General features: G+C 44.9%; 1 protein-coding gene across 2 annotated transcripts in view; it reads right to left on the bottom strand.

Moving 5' to 3' along the window:
- Nucleotides 1-174: 174 nt before the first annotated feature.
- The window catches only part of USP37 (ubiquitin specific peptidase 37), a 35,897-nt gene continuing 21,070 nt past the window's right edge, over nt 175-15,001 (bottom strand). For both annotated transcript variants that reach the window (XM_082763809.1, XM_082763810.1), the window contains 7 exons: nt 12,922-13,174; nt 10,291-10,457; nt 8,444-8,504; nt 6,286-6,401; nt 4,868-4,937; nt 4,369-4,507; nt 175-3,570 (listed from right to left, as the gene is read on the bottom strand). In XM_082763809.1, the coding sequence (XP_082619935.1) occupies nt 3,483-3,570; nt 4,369-4,507; nt 4,868-4,937; nt 6,286-6,401; nt 8,444-8,504; nt 10,291-10,457; nt 12,922-13,174 (894 nt within the window). In that variant the 3' untranslated portion in view covers nt 175-3,482. The remainder of the gene's footprint in view (nt 3,571-4,368; nt 4,508-4,867; nt 4,938-6,285; nt 6,402-8,443; nt 8,505-10,290; nt 10,458-12,921; nt 13,175-15,001) is intronic.

The raw sequence follows: 15,001 nt of genomic DNA, 5'->3' as shown, positions 1-15,001 counted from the left end.
TGGGTTTTGGGGCGCTCTCCAGGCTGCTGTTTGCTGTTTGCACACGCGGGCAGGATGGCACCAGGCACCGGAGCAAAGTCCCAGATAAGCGGCGCACGCGGGGCGGAGGCGTGGGGTGCCCGGCGCCGAGGAAAGAAGATCCCACACTGACAGAGAGAGGGTTAATAAAGAGGTTTTAATTTCACCAAAAAAAAAAAAAAAAAAATTCTATCTACACATCGTTTAAAAGGGGGGGGGGAAGGAGGGAACGAGAGCAAAAACTGTAAAGAAGAAGAGAGGAACAGGTCTGCTAAAACACAGAGAAAAGTGCTGCTCCACATCAGCAGTGTAAAAAGGACCAGACCCCGAGCCGGGCACGTGGTGGCCCCGCAGCAGGTCCCCGGGAGCCCCGCTGTCACCACGCAGGTTTGGGGTCCAGCAGCCTCGCTGCACGGCCGGTAGCTGCCAGGGGCCCCGCACCCCTTTTTCTCTCTTTGGCAGGCGATGACAAGGGTGAGAGCTCCGTGGAAAGAAAAAAGAAGAGAGGAGTCACTCCTGGCTTAAGCAGTCAGATGAGGAGGAGGAGAGGGGAAGGGCAAGAGGGGGCAGCTCCTTGCGTTTCTGTGCTGAATCACCCCTGGACTGAACTAAGCTGATTCAGGAGCGGGTAAATGTTTAACCACGGCTCCGTGCAACTGCAGAAAAGCCCAGGAAGGGTTGGTAATGTGTCAGGCCTGGCAGGGTTTCACAGAGACGGGCCTGACCCATCCCCACTCCGCTGCCACCCGAGGAAATCTACGCCTTTCAGCTGGCCGGGTGCGCACCTCGCAGCTGTGCAGGCCAGGAGTGTTTGCAGGGCTTTCGAGTCATTTCCCCTCCAACAGCCAGCACTAAAAGCCACTGAGCTTCTCTACCTACCCTCAGCCCGGGCTGGGTCTGCCACCCGGAGGGGCCGAGCTTTCTGAACTCTCTCTGCCCCCTCCACAGCGCTGGGGAGGTGCCAGCGCAGGGCGCTGGGTGGTCGCGCACCCATCCTGCTCCCGGGGGGGACAGAAAGCTGGCTCCAGCAAGGAAAGGGCTCCACGGGCACTCCTGCCAGGGCGATGGTGCAACTGAGCTGCCACGTGCCAACAAAAAACAAACAAAATAAAACAACAAGCTGAAAGTAATTCACAGATGTTTGCAAATTCTTAGCGGCTAGGATATGAAACGAGAAGTTGGTTTGCACGAAACAAGGACTGCTGGCTTCGAGCATCAACTTGCTCACCTCCTTCCAGAGAAAAACTGCTTTTCAACACAAGTTAGTGCACGGGAAAGTCGGGCAATGTTTGCTTTTATTATAAATTAGCTGGAGTGCAGCGCCTCGAAAACATCCTTGCCACCAAAAAAAAGCAGAGCTGACTTCTGATACTGCAGCAATGCTGGTTCTGTACAGCACGAGCACAGCGTGTGCTTGGGGGAAACAGCTTTGCCCTCGGGATGGAGCAGTCCCTTTGTCACATTTCCAGGGGCAACCGGTTCAAAGGACAGCTCCCGCATCACCTCCTCTTCCGACTGCCCCCCAGCTCTACCAAAATTAGCATCGACAATAGAAAAGTAAAATGCTTTGTAATAAATTAACACATACACCACTTTGGCTGCATCTCGCCAGATAAACGCTCCGGCATCTTCGCAACCCAAGCTCGGAAACCAGAAAGATGTCACCCTGGCCGGGTCCAGCAGGACTGGAAGGAAGGCCAGTCAGTCTTTTCACCACCCCAGAGGTCCCGGGGAGGACAGTGAGCGGCGGTGGCTGCTGCTCTTTGCTGCGCACAGAGGTGAGGAGAGGCCACTGAGGTAGCAAAACCCCGTGCCAGCCCGCTAGGAGAAGCCCTGGGGGGAGATGTACCTGCTGTCTGTTCTACATCGGTGGTTCTGTCCGCTTTGCTTCAGCTGATTTATTCCTGAGAAACTCGTAACGATAGTTTAAAAAACAAACAAAAAAAACAAACAGAAGCTATCTCGACAGCATTTTTTTTTTTTTAAAGAAGTCTTTCACCTCTAAAACTCAAGCTGCAAAAATCAGAACTAGAGGCCAAAACAAGAGTAACTACTCTGCTTAATAGCGACAATTTCTCTGAAATGAGTAAATGCCAACGAAGGAAACATCTGCCCCTGCTAAATAAGTGCGAAGGTGCTAAAAAAATTAAGTCACTAGGCTTTTTTATTCCCCCCTGCCGAAACAAGCTATAAAATGAGCATCGTGTCTCTAAACCCAATAAAACACTTCTTTGTAACCGTGCTCTGCTAATGCTGAACACGAGAGCTTTCTGAAAGCTTTCCACCTGGTTTAGTTTCACAGTTTGAGCACTCTGTACTCCTCGGAACAGCCACCACAGAGCTGCCGTACAATCCCTCTTTCGCTCCCGGGATGAGAGAAGACCACAGCAAGACCCTGGCTCAATTACAGAGAAATTCAAGTGTCAAGCACCAGCCTGCAGACCTCGCCTTTTCTCACCACTTCCATCTCACGATGACCCAGGGCTGCACAGCAAGGGTAACGCTAGAGCCTCCAAGGAGGCCAGACGAAAAAGTGGCTGTGGTTCACCTCCTGCTCCTGCTCTCCGTCCGCTCCGGGGGTTCATCTACCCCTGCAGCTTCAATCAGAGCTGGGTGGAAGCAGCCCTAAGCACTATAACCGCAGTGCAAAGTGCTGCACACCTCGAGGGACCCCCCTCCTCTCCAAAGGGCCCCGGGGAGCAATGCCACGAAGGAAACGCAACCAAACGATGGAGCGCGTGAAATAAAAAGAAAAATCACAGGTATAATCTCATTGCTAAAGAAGGATGACAGTGAACGGTGTAAAAAAAAAGACAGAGCTGCCCACCAGGGATGCAATACATTCCACAGCACCGATAGTTTGTTTCCTGGAACCGCACGGAAAGAGCAGAGCACTCGCAAACAAACCCACGAATGTCAGAAGGCAGCAGCTCGAGGGATTCCAAAACGACTGGCAAGAGCGGACTCAGTGATCTGGGTTTCCAGTGAAAATTACTAACACAATACACGCCAGGTTACAGAATCTATTGCTTAAATTGCTCTTGGAGGGGGAGGGAAAAAAAAAAAAAAAAAAAAAAAAAGCCAAGTGATATGTAAATCTTCCCCACTCCCATCTCGCGGGTGAATGGGCTTCTGAAGTTGAGTCTCTTTTTGCACTTCTTTGTTTTTAAATCAGTTTCTGAGCAGCTGTAGTCTTGTGGCTTGATGCAACTCTTTAAGGCTCCATGCTGACAAAATCGTTTGAGGAACAATAAAAACTTCACCACAGGAGGATTGCTCTGGGATGTCAAGGTTTAAAAGTGTGGTTCGGGCCCAGGACTTGCACAGATGGTTCAGGAAACCGAGTGTCCCATATTTCTAACTTTTGTCTCTTGTTTTGGCCCTGAGCTGTTTGTTACTCCTGCGTGTCTGGCACAAGTTCAGAATCTTTCTTGCTCCTCGGGAGGAACAAGGTGTTTTACTCTTCACAGAGGCTGACGAATTGATCTTCCTACTTCCATGCTAAGTGGCTGTGCATTTTTTTCTGTTTCTAGTAACTCATCGAAGATATCCCTAGAACACAGGGAAAGAGCGAGAGTGAAATTACGTACAGCAGGAAACTGCCACACAACACAGCCCTGAAGGAATCAGCAACTGGACTAAATCCACAAGCTCAGCGTCACGGGCTCTGGCAGAGAAAAGTGTCTTATCTGGCGTTTCTAAGAAAGGCTCCCTGAATCCCCAAACACTTCTTTTCATTTATTACTATGACAAAGATCGCTGGTAAGCCCCGGAGAACAGTAACAAGAGAGAAAGTAAGTCCAGGGTAGTAATAGGATCTGAAGGAACACAAGACGCAGTCTGTAGATCAAGTAGCATCTTTTACCAGAACAATCAGTAACGACAGAAAAAGGGGACAAACTTTGAGGCACAAAGCCCTTCTTCAGTTGTGAAGAAAAAGCATTACTGAAAAAGCATTACTTCTATCTACAAGCCTCATCTTGCTCGTGTCCTGAGATGACCAGAGCTGCAACAACACAACCACTAGCAGCCAGGAAAGGAAAAAAAAAAAAAAAATCTCCATTGCGATTCTAGGTGCAAATAATGCTCAACTGAGACACCAAATCCCTTTTTTAAAAGATGATTTAGTGCATCCTTTTAAAGCCTTATGCAGCCGTAACATGAAATTCTACGCCTCTGAACTCACAGCACTTTGATTTTGTCGTTCTTGCATGTAATTCTGACTAGAATGTCTTCTGCCCTATACACGGAGACGCTCTGCATCCCACCAAGGAGGTGAGAGGTGAGAGAAGCACACCACGGCACAGGCAGCGTATCCTTGCCAGTACCATCACTCCCCACGACACCTACTTGTGCATGTAGAAGAAGATGTAGCCACTTCGGTCTCTGTCGCACTGAACTGTGGTCTCCAGAGTTCTCGACACTTCCAGGTCGTTGTAGGTGAACCAGGACTGCTTCTTGATGTCGTAGACATCACTGATATAGTGACCTTGGAAACAGAGAACACACTTCTCTTTTCATGCTGCAGTTCAGGCAGTAAGCTGGTTAGCTAGACACCCCGGTCCAACACCCTTCATCAGATTTAAATGCAAAAACACCCGTAGGATCCTGGGGCCCTGTGCCCTTCCTGGCCAACGAGCTGGGAACAGGCTGAAGCAGTGCCACAGATCCCATAGGCAGCACTTCACACATCACAGCGAGGTACCACAACATCCCCCTGCCAGCGAGCAATGAGGAAAGATCTGCTTTTGCTGCCCAAATTCTCTGCAAATAACCACGCTGTGCTAATTCTGTATCACGGGGTTTTAATCTCGATAGGTGACGAAGAATAAAATACAGTAGCTTTTACCTGAAGATGATGTGCTTCCGATATGGCTGACGATGCTGATGAGACGATAGGAGTGAGGCAGCTCTCCTGTCTAAAAATAAAGTCCAATTACAGCTTTTAGGCATTCCCTTTTGTCCCACGTAGCTTATGGACAAGACGATTTATATCCAAGATAAGGGCTTTGGGCCTTAAAGCTGAAACCCCAGCAAGGATTACAGAAACAGACACCTTGGTTCAGACCAGTGGAAGAGTTCTCCAGGAGCCAGATTTTGCACCTGGGATGGGACATCCCCAGCTATCTGCACAGACCAGGGGACAGGAGGCTGGGGAGCAGCCCCAGAACTGCTGGCGGCCAGGGGAAGGGACCGTCCTGCTCTGCCCTGCACTGCTGCAGCCTCACCAGAGTGTAAGGAGGGCAAAAAAACATGGGGGAGAGGCCTGATGGCAGCCTGCAGCTCCCTCACGAGGGGAGCGGAGGGGCAGGCGCTGAGCTCTGCGCTCTGGGGACAGCGACAGGACCTGGAACAGCACAGAGCTGGGACAGGGGAGGGTCAGGCTGGGGGTTAGGGAAAGGTTCTGCACCCAGAGGGTGCTCAGGCACTGGGACAGGCTCCCCAGAGGTGTGGTCACGGCATCGAGCTGCTGGAGTTAAAGGAATGTTTGGACAACGCTCTCAGCCATGGTCTGATTTTTGGGTGGCCCTGTGCAGACCCAGGGGATGGACTCAGTGATCCTCGTGGGTCCCTTCCAACTTGGGATATTCTGAAAAGTGGGAAAAAAGTTCCTCATCATATTTTATCTTTCAGCAAGCCAATAAAAACGCAAAGAAGCCAGGCTGACCTCAGAACAGATGCCGGCATGAGCTCTACACTGCAAAGTTTTCCTAAACAACCACTTCCTGAGCAACTTCCACTGATGTCAGAATCAATCCACCAAATAAACACAGAAAAGCAAAACGGGAACAGCACACTTACTTCTGAAATATTAAAGATATACCCTTGATAATGGGATATAGATTTGACAGCTAATACCAAATACATGGCCCAGACTCTCTCATCCTGCACCTGTAATGTCAGCAGACAGTGCTCTCTTGGGATGCAGGAGATGTGCTCTATTCACTGACAATAAAACTAAATGATGGTAATTGGCTTCTGCAAATCATTTCTTTATCTTCTTAGACCAGGAAACTTGATTGATATGATTCACTGACGATGCTCTTAACATGCATCTCTTGGTTTAAGAGAAATAAAATTGGTAAAGAATTGTAAAAAAATATATAAAGACAATTAGGTATTTTTCTGTCTTTCCATTTTTCATCACAAAGGAGCTTTCTAAGACTAAGCAAGTCCGTCTGCTCTTTAAAACCACCTCTAACACTGAACTGATGGTGTAGAAGGGGGCATATTTCTGAGTTAAACTTTTGGAATCATAGATCACACCTCTGCATTTCTTTTCAGCTCTTCTGCTTCAGCTTCTGAATACTCCATGTCAAGGACATCCTCGTTTCCAGAGTCTTCATCAGAACCAACGCTGTCCAGGAGAGAGCTGTTAAACTCTAAACAGCACGGAAACAACAACGTTGTGTGAGAATCCACAGCGCACACAGGAATTCACAACAGGTTGAGGTATATTTGCCTTCATAAACAGGTCCAATAAAACACTAAGGCTACAAGCTTGTCGGAATTCCCACATAAAAACAATCTCCCCCTTCCCCAGCTCGTGAAAGCATTAATTAAGGAAAGCATCTTGGACTACTGAATTAATTTGGGCATAATCTCTCTAATACTTTTCCAGAAGTGCACTAGGACGGGGACAGATGGGTGACAAAAGAGCAGTCAAACACCCAGCTCTCCAGAGCACTGGTGGTCTGCAGCCAGAGGCGACGTTAAAAGTGCAGCCAGTTTGGTCAGTGAAGTGTAAGCTCAGCGACGAGAAGCTACGAATTACACTTCGAAACTATAAGTTGCATTAACAAAGTGCATTTTTCAATTAAAACTGGCATCCAATCGCTCCTGCTGGCAGCAGGCATCTTTTCATTGTTTTCCGTGCTAGGAGGGCTGCTCGCCACGGGAACTTCCAGCTTGCTTGGCTGAGCAAAATGCAGGCAGCGCTCTGCAAAGAGCCGGAAGGCAGCACTGCTCCCTGTACACGCTGTTCCAAACTTCCTGGGATTTTGCAGCCACCCGACTAATTTAAGATTTTGTACAGTGCTCATTAGGAGAAGCGGCTGCGCTTTCGCCACCTAAATTAAAGCTATGAAGCCCTGGGTGGATGAGAAGTTGTGATGCACAGGACGTTGCTCAGAACTGATTTATCTTTTTTTTTTTTTTTTTTTTTTTAAGGCACTACCATGCCAGTTGTGATGGAAATGTTTTGCCAAAGAGACTCTGCTTTCACTGTTACATCACGAGACTCCGGATTAGTATAATCTGCTGCCAAGTTCATAGATTAATCCCTTTAAGTGAGAGTACTTCACTGCTGGTTTCCACACGCTTCATTCAGGCTGTGTAAGCCAGACTGCTGCCCCCTGCCAAACACAGCCACGCAGGCAGGTCTCTGGAGCATTTGCCACAGGTATTGCTAGGCCCCCCTTTCACCAGTTCCTGAACAAAATTTGTTCCTGGATGACCAGTGAGTCTTTGATGGCAGCACCACTGTGAACCCAAGACAAATTCTGCCAGCTCCACGCTCAAGATTATTAGCATCCCCTTAAACAACTGCTGGCTGAGGCTTTACAAATGGCACGGTAGCCAGCTGAGAAGCACAAGGCAATGCTCATGAGTAAGTCAAGCAACTGCAAATCCGAAGGAGGACAGATTTCTAGCCTTACATTCCCCCAGGCCACCTGACGTGGGTTTGCACAGCGTTCAGCTCACTGTTCCTCAGAAGCAGACACAGGTTCATTCAGTAACAGCTGAGGGCCTTTAAAGGTGCCTAAGCAGCTAAGAGCACCTTAACACAATCCTTCATTACCACTCCCTCTCCCATTCTAGAGCACAAAGTTTCCCTCTGTTACGCTTTGCTCTGCCAGATTGTATGAAATCACTCGCATGCCAGCCTCACACGAATGCTGAACAGTGCCTGAGGCTCACCACACTGTCTAGATTTGGAAAGGACAGTGTATTTTGTGTGCTCCCCCCACTCCACAACTGCTATACCTTGCAATGAGGTCCATCTCCCTCCCGTTCTGTCAGACAGATCGGGCAGTTACTCATTTTCTTGGGCAAGGACAGCGCATTAATGAGCACTAAAATACCAATTCAAGCATGAAATGATGCTTAAGTTGTGACTAGAGCCATTAGCGCGCTGGCTTCTGCTGGGAATGCAGAATTTCAAGGTCCATTCTGCTACATATGTAATATATAAGAACTCAGAGAATTAAATAGGTCAGTTTTTATACAAAGTTTTTCTTCAGGCATTTGCTTCCACAATGGAGAGCAAGGAGAGCTGACCCAACCAAAGCCAAATACAATTGAGCCTCCACCAAAAGGGCACAAAATCCCAGCTGTCGTACAGACATGCAGGAGCTGTACTCACACATGCAGACCTATTTTCCCCTCAAAAGCAACACACTGGAGTAAGTTAAATAAGCTTCACCTTGCAGACTTAATTCCGTGGCTCGTTTGAGGTCATCATCCTCTTTTTGTTCTCGTGCCTCCTGATGGGAAGAGAACAGAACTTAGCTCAATGAGACAGTTCACTGCTTAAAATTCTTGTGGTGCTCTTTTTCCATTGAAAGTGTGCTGCTCTGGTTTCTACAACAAACCTGACATTGTAAATTAAAGGTTCTGTGTAAAGGAATGTTTGCAACCAGCGAGAGTCCAATGTTCCCGTCCAACAGAACCTGGGACAAACCTTCATTAAGGCTTGTCAAAGCTTCTGAAGTTTGGTATGCAGCAGAGCAAGTCTCTAGTAACACCGACCACTTTCTCTGGATCATTAATTTGAAAAGCATCAGAATGAATTTGTAACCTCCGCTAAGGAAAGCTGTCACTTACACACAAAGCTCCTCGCACTTCAGCAAAATTTAGACTTCTGCCCAAAGCCAACTGCAGACAGAGTCATTAAACTCTGACAGATTTTATTATTTTTAGCCGTTTGAAATGTTCTATGTAACAGCTGTAATTCACAGAGACGTGATGGAGAAAAAAAAAAGACACCACTAAACAAAAGGGTATTAAAAATATTACCATTAACAAGTAGAAAAGAAACCTTGAGTCTGTCAACAAACCCTTCTAATTTTTTGGGGTAGTATTATGCTCGTGTTCCTTCCACCACTCTTGAAAGCTACAGCAAGCCAGTCGGTAATATTTAATGTGCTGGCTTGATTCAGAGCTTGAACGCTTTCTGTGCACCTGAACGCAAAGCCCTAACTACATATTTCAAATCAAGATAACCACAGCCACCACATTTTCATGCCTGAATCATCAGAATAGGAGATTTTCATTTCAGAACTGTAGCACACCACCACTCAAAAGGCAGTTTTACATTATTAGCAGGAGGCCTTTTATCTCACAGTTTCTAAAGTGCTTGGGAAGCTTTGTTCAACTGCTTAGCATTGCTGAATCAAAGCTACATCTGGCGTGGAACATACCAACCAGCACCTCATAATGAACAACGGGAGAGAAAATCCAAGAGCCATGGAAACACCAGATCTCATAAGGAAAACCATGACAGCTTTAGTATTAATAGAGAGCAGACAAGGGCATCTATTTAAAGAAAGACCTGGCTGAGAGTCTGCTTCACTCTGAGGGGCAGAGTTAAACTTGTAGAAATCACTCACGGGCCTTGTAAATCAAGTGGAACACGGACGGTTAGCAGGCAGCCCAAGATCCCAATTCTTTTCAAGTTCAATTTAAAGGACTGTTTTTAGACCAAATTATTCAAGATCCTTTTTCTAACATGGAAGTGTCATGTCGTTGCTCCTTTTCAATACCCTTCACTAAGCATCTCCTGCTGGTGACTACCAGAAACAAGGTCCTAGACTAGGCAGATCTTTAACTTGACCTGGTACAGCTATTCCTAGCATTTGCTTTGAAACCGGTTTCTTTCCCTTTGATTCTTGGCAGGACCTGCTGCAGGTCCTTCAGGCAAGAAGCAACTGCCAGGGAAGCTAAGGGTGAGCATGTCAGTTCTAGATGACAGCTACCAAGAGTTTAGTTTATCATAATTTCCATTTATCATAATTTTTACATAATGTTACAGGCCAGCGTATAAATGTGCACAGAAGCTTTGAGGAATCTGTGGGTTTGTACTTTCCAAAGTACATACAAAACGCATCCAAATCTATCCAGTGCTGTCACTGTACAGTGGAGCTAGAACATCTGCTTCTCTCAGAGAAGCAGCAGAATCCTTTTGCAGCTGTCTGAACACAAGGTTTTCTTCAGCTATCAGGTTTCCGCTGCTGGGGGAGACAAGTCAAGGAAGCAAACTTTATCTCTTACTTGTTCTTGAAGGCTTTGAGCCAGTGCCTGCTGAAGTTCTTGTTCTTCCCTCTCTCTCTCCATATCGTACTGCTGCAGCCAGTCAACCTCTCCCTGGGAGCCTTCCGGAGTTTTGTTTTCCTTATTCTCATCAAAATCTTTAGTTATCTCAGTGAAATTGGCAGGACCTAAAGAATCAGAAAGTACAGTTATATTTTTCTGGGTCTTCTGTTTGTTACTAGCTCAATCCTCTTTAACCACAATCCTAGCAGCACAGTGACATCTATTGACAAGGAGATATCAGCCATAAAAAATAAAAATAAACAAAACCAAAAAAGCCAAATGGGAAAAGCTCAAAAGGGGACTCTCATTTTAAGAGGTGTATGATGAATCATTTGATTAATGCCTGAACTAGTCATCTTCTTAGTCTTTTACATTCACTCAAACAGAGACTTCAACTAAAGGAAGATGTCACACACCACCAGGCTTCTGCAGCCATGAAGCTGACACTTGAATTTCTCTAGAAAGAACCACGGATTAAAAAAATAGATTTGCATTGTATATTATACCTCAGAGTACAACAGGCAAAGCTACAATTAAAGCCAAATCATTTGTAAGCACAATTCTCAAGCCTTGCTTCAGTCTCTCAGCTTTTTTGCTTCAGGTGAGAGTTCAATCTTGTGAACGCTACCTGTACCCTTCCTTAAAAGTGCATGAAGATTAAAACCTCATAGTCAATCTTTAAAGTGAACACTGTGTCTGAAGATTTTGGGGGGGAGGTATTTGGTTTGTTCCATCTTCTGGAACAAATGCTCATTCAACTACTGCGCACATCTCCTCTAGTTCTAGGACACTTTCATTCTCCTGTTTGCTTGCAGCTGAAAAGGAGTCAAGACCTGCTCCAAGAGCTATCGTGCAGCAACATGTGAAACTTTGCAGTTTTGCCCTGTGCAGACTTCAACATCTGCTCATTAGTTACTGGCACGGATTACACAAGGCAGAGTCTCAGTATCTACGACCTCTTAAACATAAGACAACCAGAACCATAATCCATCAGTCTAATCCTCTTCAAATGACTAACAAAGCAGGATTTATTACATGATCTTTGCAGACTGTGTTTCTACTGTAAGAAACACTCAACTCACAAAACTTTTATTTGAGTGTCTTGTATAAGAGAGGTCATCTGTCATACATGCATGTAAAGTAGTCAGGGTCTTACTTTCCACCTTTTTGGAAAGTACCACAAATAATTCAATATTAAAAAAAAAAAAAAAAAAAAGAGATTACTAGTGATAAGAATCAGACCAAGTTAAATCTTTCATGTTTAGAATCACTTTGCCTGATATAACAAAGCATCCTTTGCAATTAAGCTTCCTTTAAATAAAGCATAGGACTGTGAACTCAAGAGGTCTTACATTTGACTGCCATATCTGGCAACTCAAAATACATAGATACATATCTTATCTGAACAACTAACCATATGCTTTGAATAGCACTTGGATTTTTGGCCATTCAACAATACAGAAAGCTGAAGACATTGCTGAGTGTTTAACCAAATTCTTAATCAGAAATCACAGAAACTTCTATTAAACATCTACTTTTTACTTAAATGTCACACTACAGCCCCCAAATAATTGCATCATACCTTTTAAAAGGAACCTGAAGAGACACATTTCTGCAGCCACACTTTCACAGCTCTTTCACACTACCGTAAGTAACAGCATGTATGAAGGAGAGCTCAAGCAAGGCTGACCCACAGATCTGCTGTTCTTACACTCTGCCTTCCAACATGAAAACTATCAAGAGTCATCCAGTGAAATGACTTTTTTTTTTTTGTAATGCAGTAGTTTTCTTTTTTGTGTTTATTAATATTTAACCTCCTGTCTCTCATACGAAAAGGAAAGCATGTTGTTTCCCTGTTTTTCCAGACTAGTGGAATTAAAAATCTGAGTGCAAGCATGTAGCATACAACAAGCGATAAGCACTTAAATTTCCTTCAGCCAATTAAGACACACAATTTCCCTATACCAAGATCAAACAGTCTCCTCACACTTAACTATGTATCTGGGTCAGAGGCCATGATTTGCATGCTGAGTCTCTTATGCTCACTACTCTCAAATGAAAAAGAAGTATTAGAAAAAAACAGAGATGGAGTTAAATTCATTATTAAATAATGAAAAAATAACTACATTTTTGGAAGAATTCTAGACTTACACACCCCAGACCTCACTCTTACACACCAGCAATCTGAACACTGCCACCACGCTGCTCAGGCTGCAGCAGCTACAGAAACACAACCACCTTCTGATTATGGAGGATTAAGTTCCAGACATCGCCAAATCTTAGTAATTTAAATTGTCTGGTGAGACAATGAGTGGAAGCATGTGTTGATCAGGAGAGAAAACAACAGCAATGAACTCTGAAGACAACCTTCCTTTATCTGAGAGGTGACAGACATACAAGAAAATACATTTTTCCAGTTCAATGAATTAAGAGCTTTAGATATTGGGAAACTGTGAGAAAACTCTAAGTCAGGCAGTTTCAGCAGTGCACTTGCATCCAGCTTCTGCCATCAAATGTTACTAACCTGCTGCTATCAGTAATCTGCTTTAGCTCACTATAGTCCAGTTTAAGATGGTTACTTCACCTTACCTGATTCTAATGCTGCTTTGGGTTTTTCCATCTCCATAGTTTCCAGGTTTTCTGGCAATTCCTGAATTTCATCATCTCCAAAACCAGTGTCTGGGCTGCTTGTGGGCTTATCTTCGTCATGGTTCAGAGACAGAGAAGCTTCCCTTTTGCTAATCTCTAAGACAGCTGCTAGCAGTTCATCTTCGCTCATCCCATCAAAACCGGCATTACCCAGCTCAGGTTTATCACCCTCCATTTTGCTTCTTTTTGAACCCTAGAGATGAATGGAGTTATGATTAAATGCTTGAATGAACAGGTATATAACATCAGATTTACATTTCTGTGGAGAGTTTTTTTGTTGTTGTTGCTGATTAACCCCAGGGAGTGGGAGTTTGGCTCTGCCAACATTAAACAGATAGTTATGAGAGACTCAATGGAGTCAAAACCTTTGTAGCTACATTCACTCCAAGGAACGATATTTAAATATAAACTACAACCAGTTTTTACAGGCCCCGTGGCTTAACACAGACAAGCCAACTCTTCCCATCTCCTTCAATACATGTGTTCCACCTTTGGGCTCTGATGAATCCTCAAGCCTCTGGCAAGTCGGTGCGAGAATACTGAGGCACAAGGAGCAAAATTTCACGTTTAACAACAAAGCAGGCTGAAATGGCAACTGAAGACCGTAACTGAACTTGAACACGAGGAAGGAAGAACAGGAACTGAAATCAGGCTGGTACGAAGAGGAATTAATACTAGATCTGGTGCAACAGACTTGCAATAAGAAATTGTGGGGGTAAGGAACACAACACAGGGCTAGGCAAATAGGGTAAGAAAACAGTTAATCCAAGAGGTAAGGGCAGGGGGAAGTTATTATTTCCTAAGGAGAACAGAATGGCTTTAAATTGGAAGAAAGTAAAAACACTAAAACACTCTGGTCTTGGTCTGAGGTTTTCCATTATTTTTTTTTCACCCATTATTTTGATCTTAACTGTTTATCGGGAGTTAACCTCCATGAATACATATTTAAACAATTATACTACTTACCATATGTTTATTTTTTTCATTTCTATATTACACATTTTTTTGTTGTTGCTTTGTTTTTCTTTTCTATTAATGTGTGTATCCAGGTCTTACTGCAAACAGCATTTGGCTGCTTCTCAGAATTTTGTTAAAATGAACAAAAATATATTTTTACTGCTGCTTTTTATTTACATACAAGGAGCTTTTGATAAATAAGACCTTAAGTTTTATACAGCAAGCATTTTGCATTAGAACTGGCTTATCAAAAGATTATGCAATGAATTTCCCAATTCAACTGTTTGTTTCTAATCATCAGTCTCCAAGAATCAGAACTGACAAATTTAAATCACTTTTTAAGCAATAAATCCTCACAGTTATTCAGGCACTGAATAAGGAAAGCAGAGGACCTGCTTTTTAAGCTTTCTGATGTCGCCCTGCACCTGTAGCCTACTGCTCTCAGAACTGGCTTAGCCCTTCGAGTAAACTCCACTTCCAGGCGCGCTGCCAACAACTACCACTAAATGCAGCGGCTGGACTTTAAAGACTTGGCAGCAGCCCTGCATTATTTGAACACAACTTTTCTACGAGAAATTATTTGCATAGCCTTGAAGCAGCTCAGGCTCTAGCACAGGCTGCTTTAAATAAGTGGATCGGAAAAGTAGTTAGCGCAGGGCAGCAGCAGTAACGCCGCGCCGAGGCCTAGGCCCAGGCCCCGGCCCTCCCGGGACAACACGGAGGATCTGGTTAATGAGAAGGGATGGCTGGTCGAGGAATGGCCAACGTGCACAGGAGTCATTACCACCACTGTCTCATTCCCACAGCAGGCTGGAAAGCCCATCGTTTATTTGCTATTCAAATTAAAACGCTTTATTCCCACGTTTTTTGCACTCCCGGGGCCCCTGTGATAGAGGCTACCTATACTTCCTCACAAACAAAACTTGAGGAAGAATCACTAAGAATAGTTTGGAATGCTTTTTCTTTATAGAAGAAGGACTTCAAAGGCAAGCCGGTGTAATTCCCCCACCCACAGCTGCCACAGCTGTGTCATGCAAGACAGTGGTTGCCTCCCCTGCTCCCA

The sequence above is a fragment of the Aythya marila genome, assembly GCF_965140915.1.
Source record: "Aythya marila genome assembly, chromosome: 6".
NCBI classification, from domain to species: domain Eukaryota; kingdom Metazoa; phylum Chordata; class Aves; order Anseriformes; family Anatidae; genus Aythya; species Aythya marila.
Note: the sequence above shows the minus strand (reverse complement) of the source record. Positions and strands in the feature narration are given on the sequence as shown.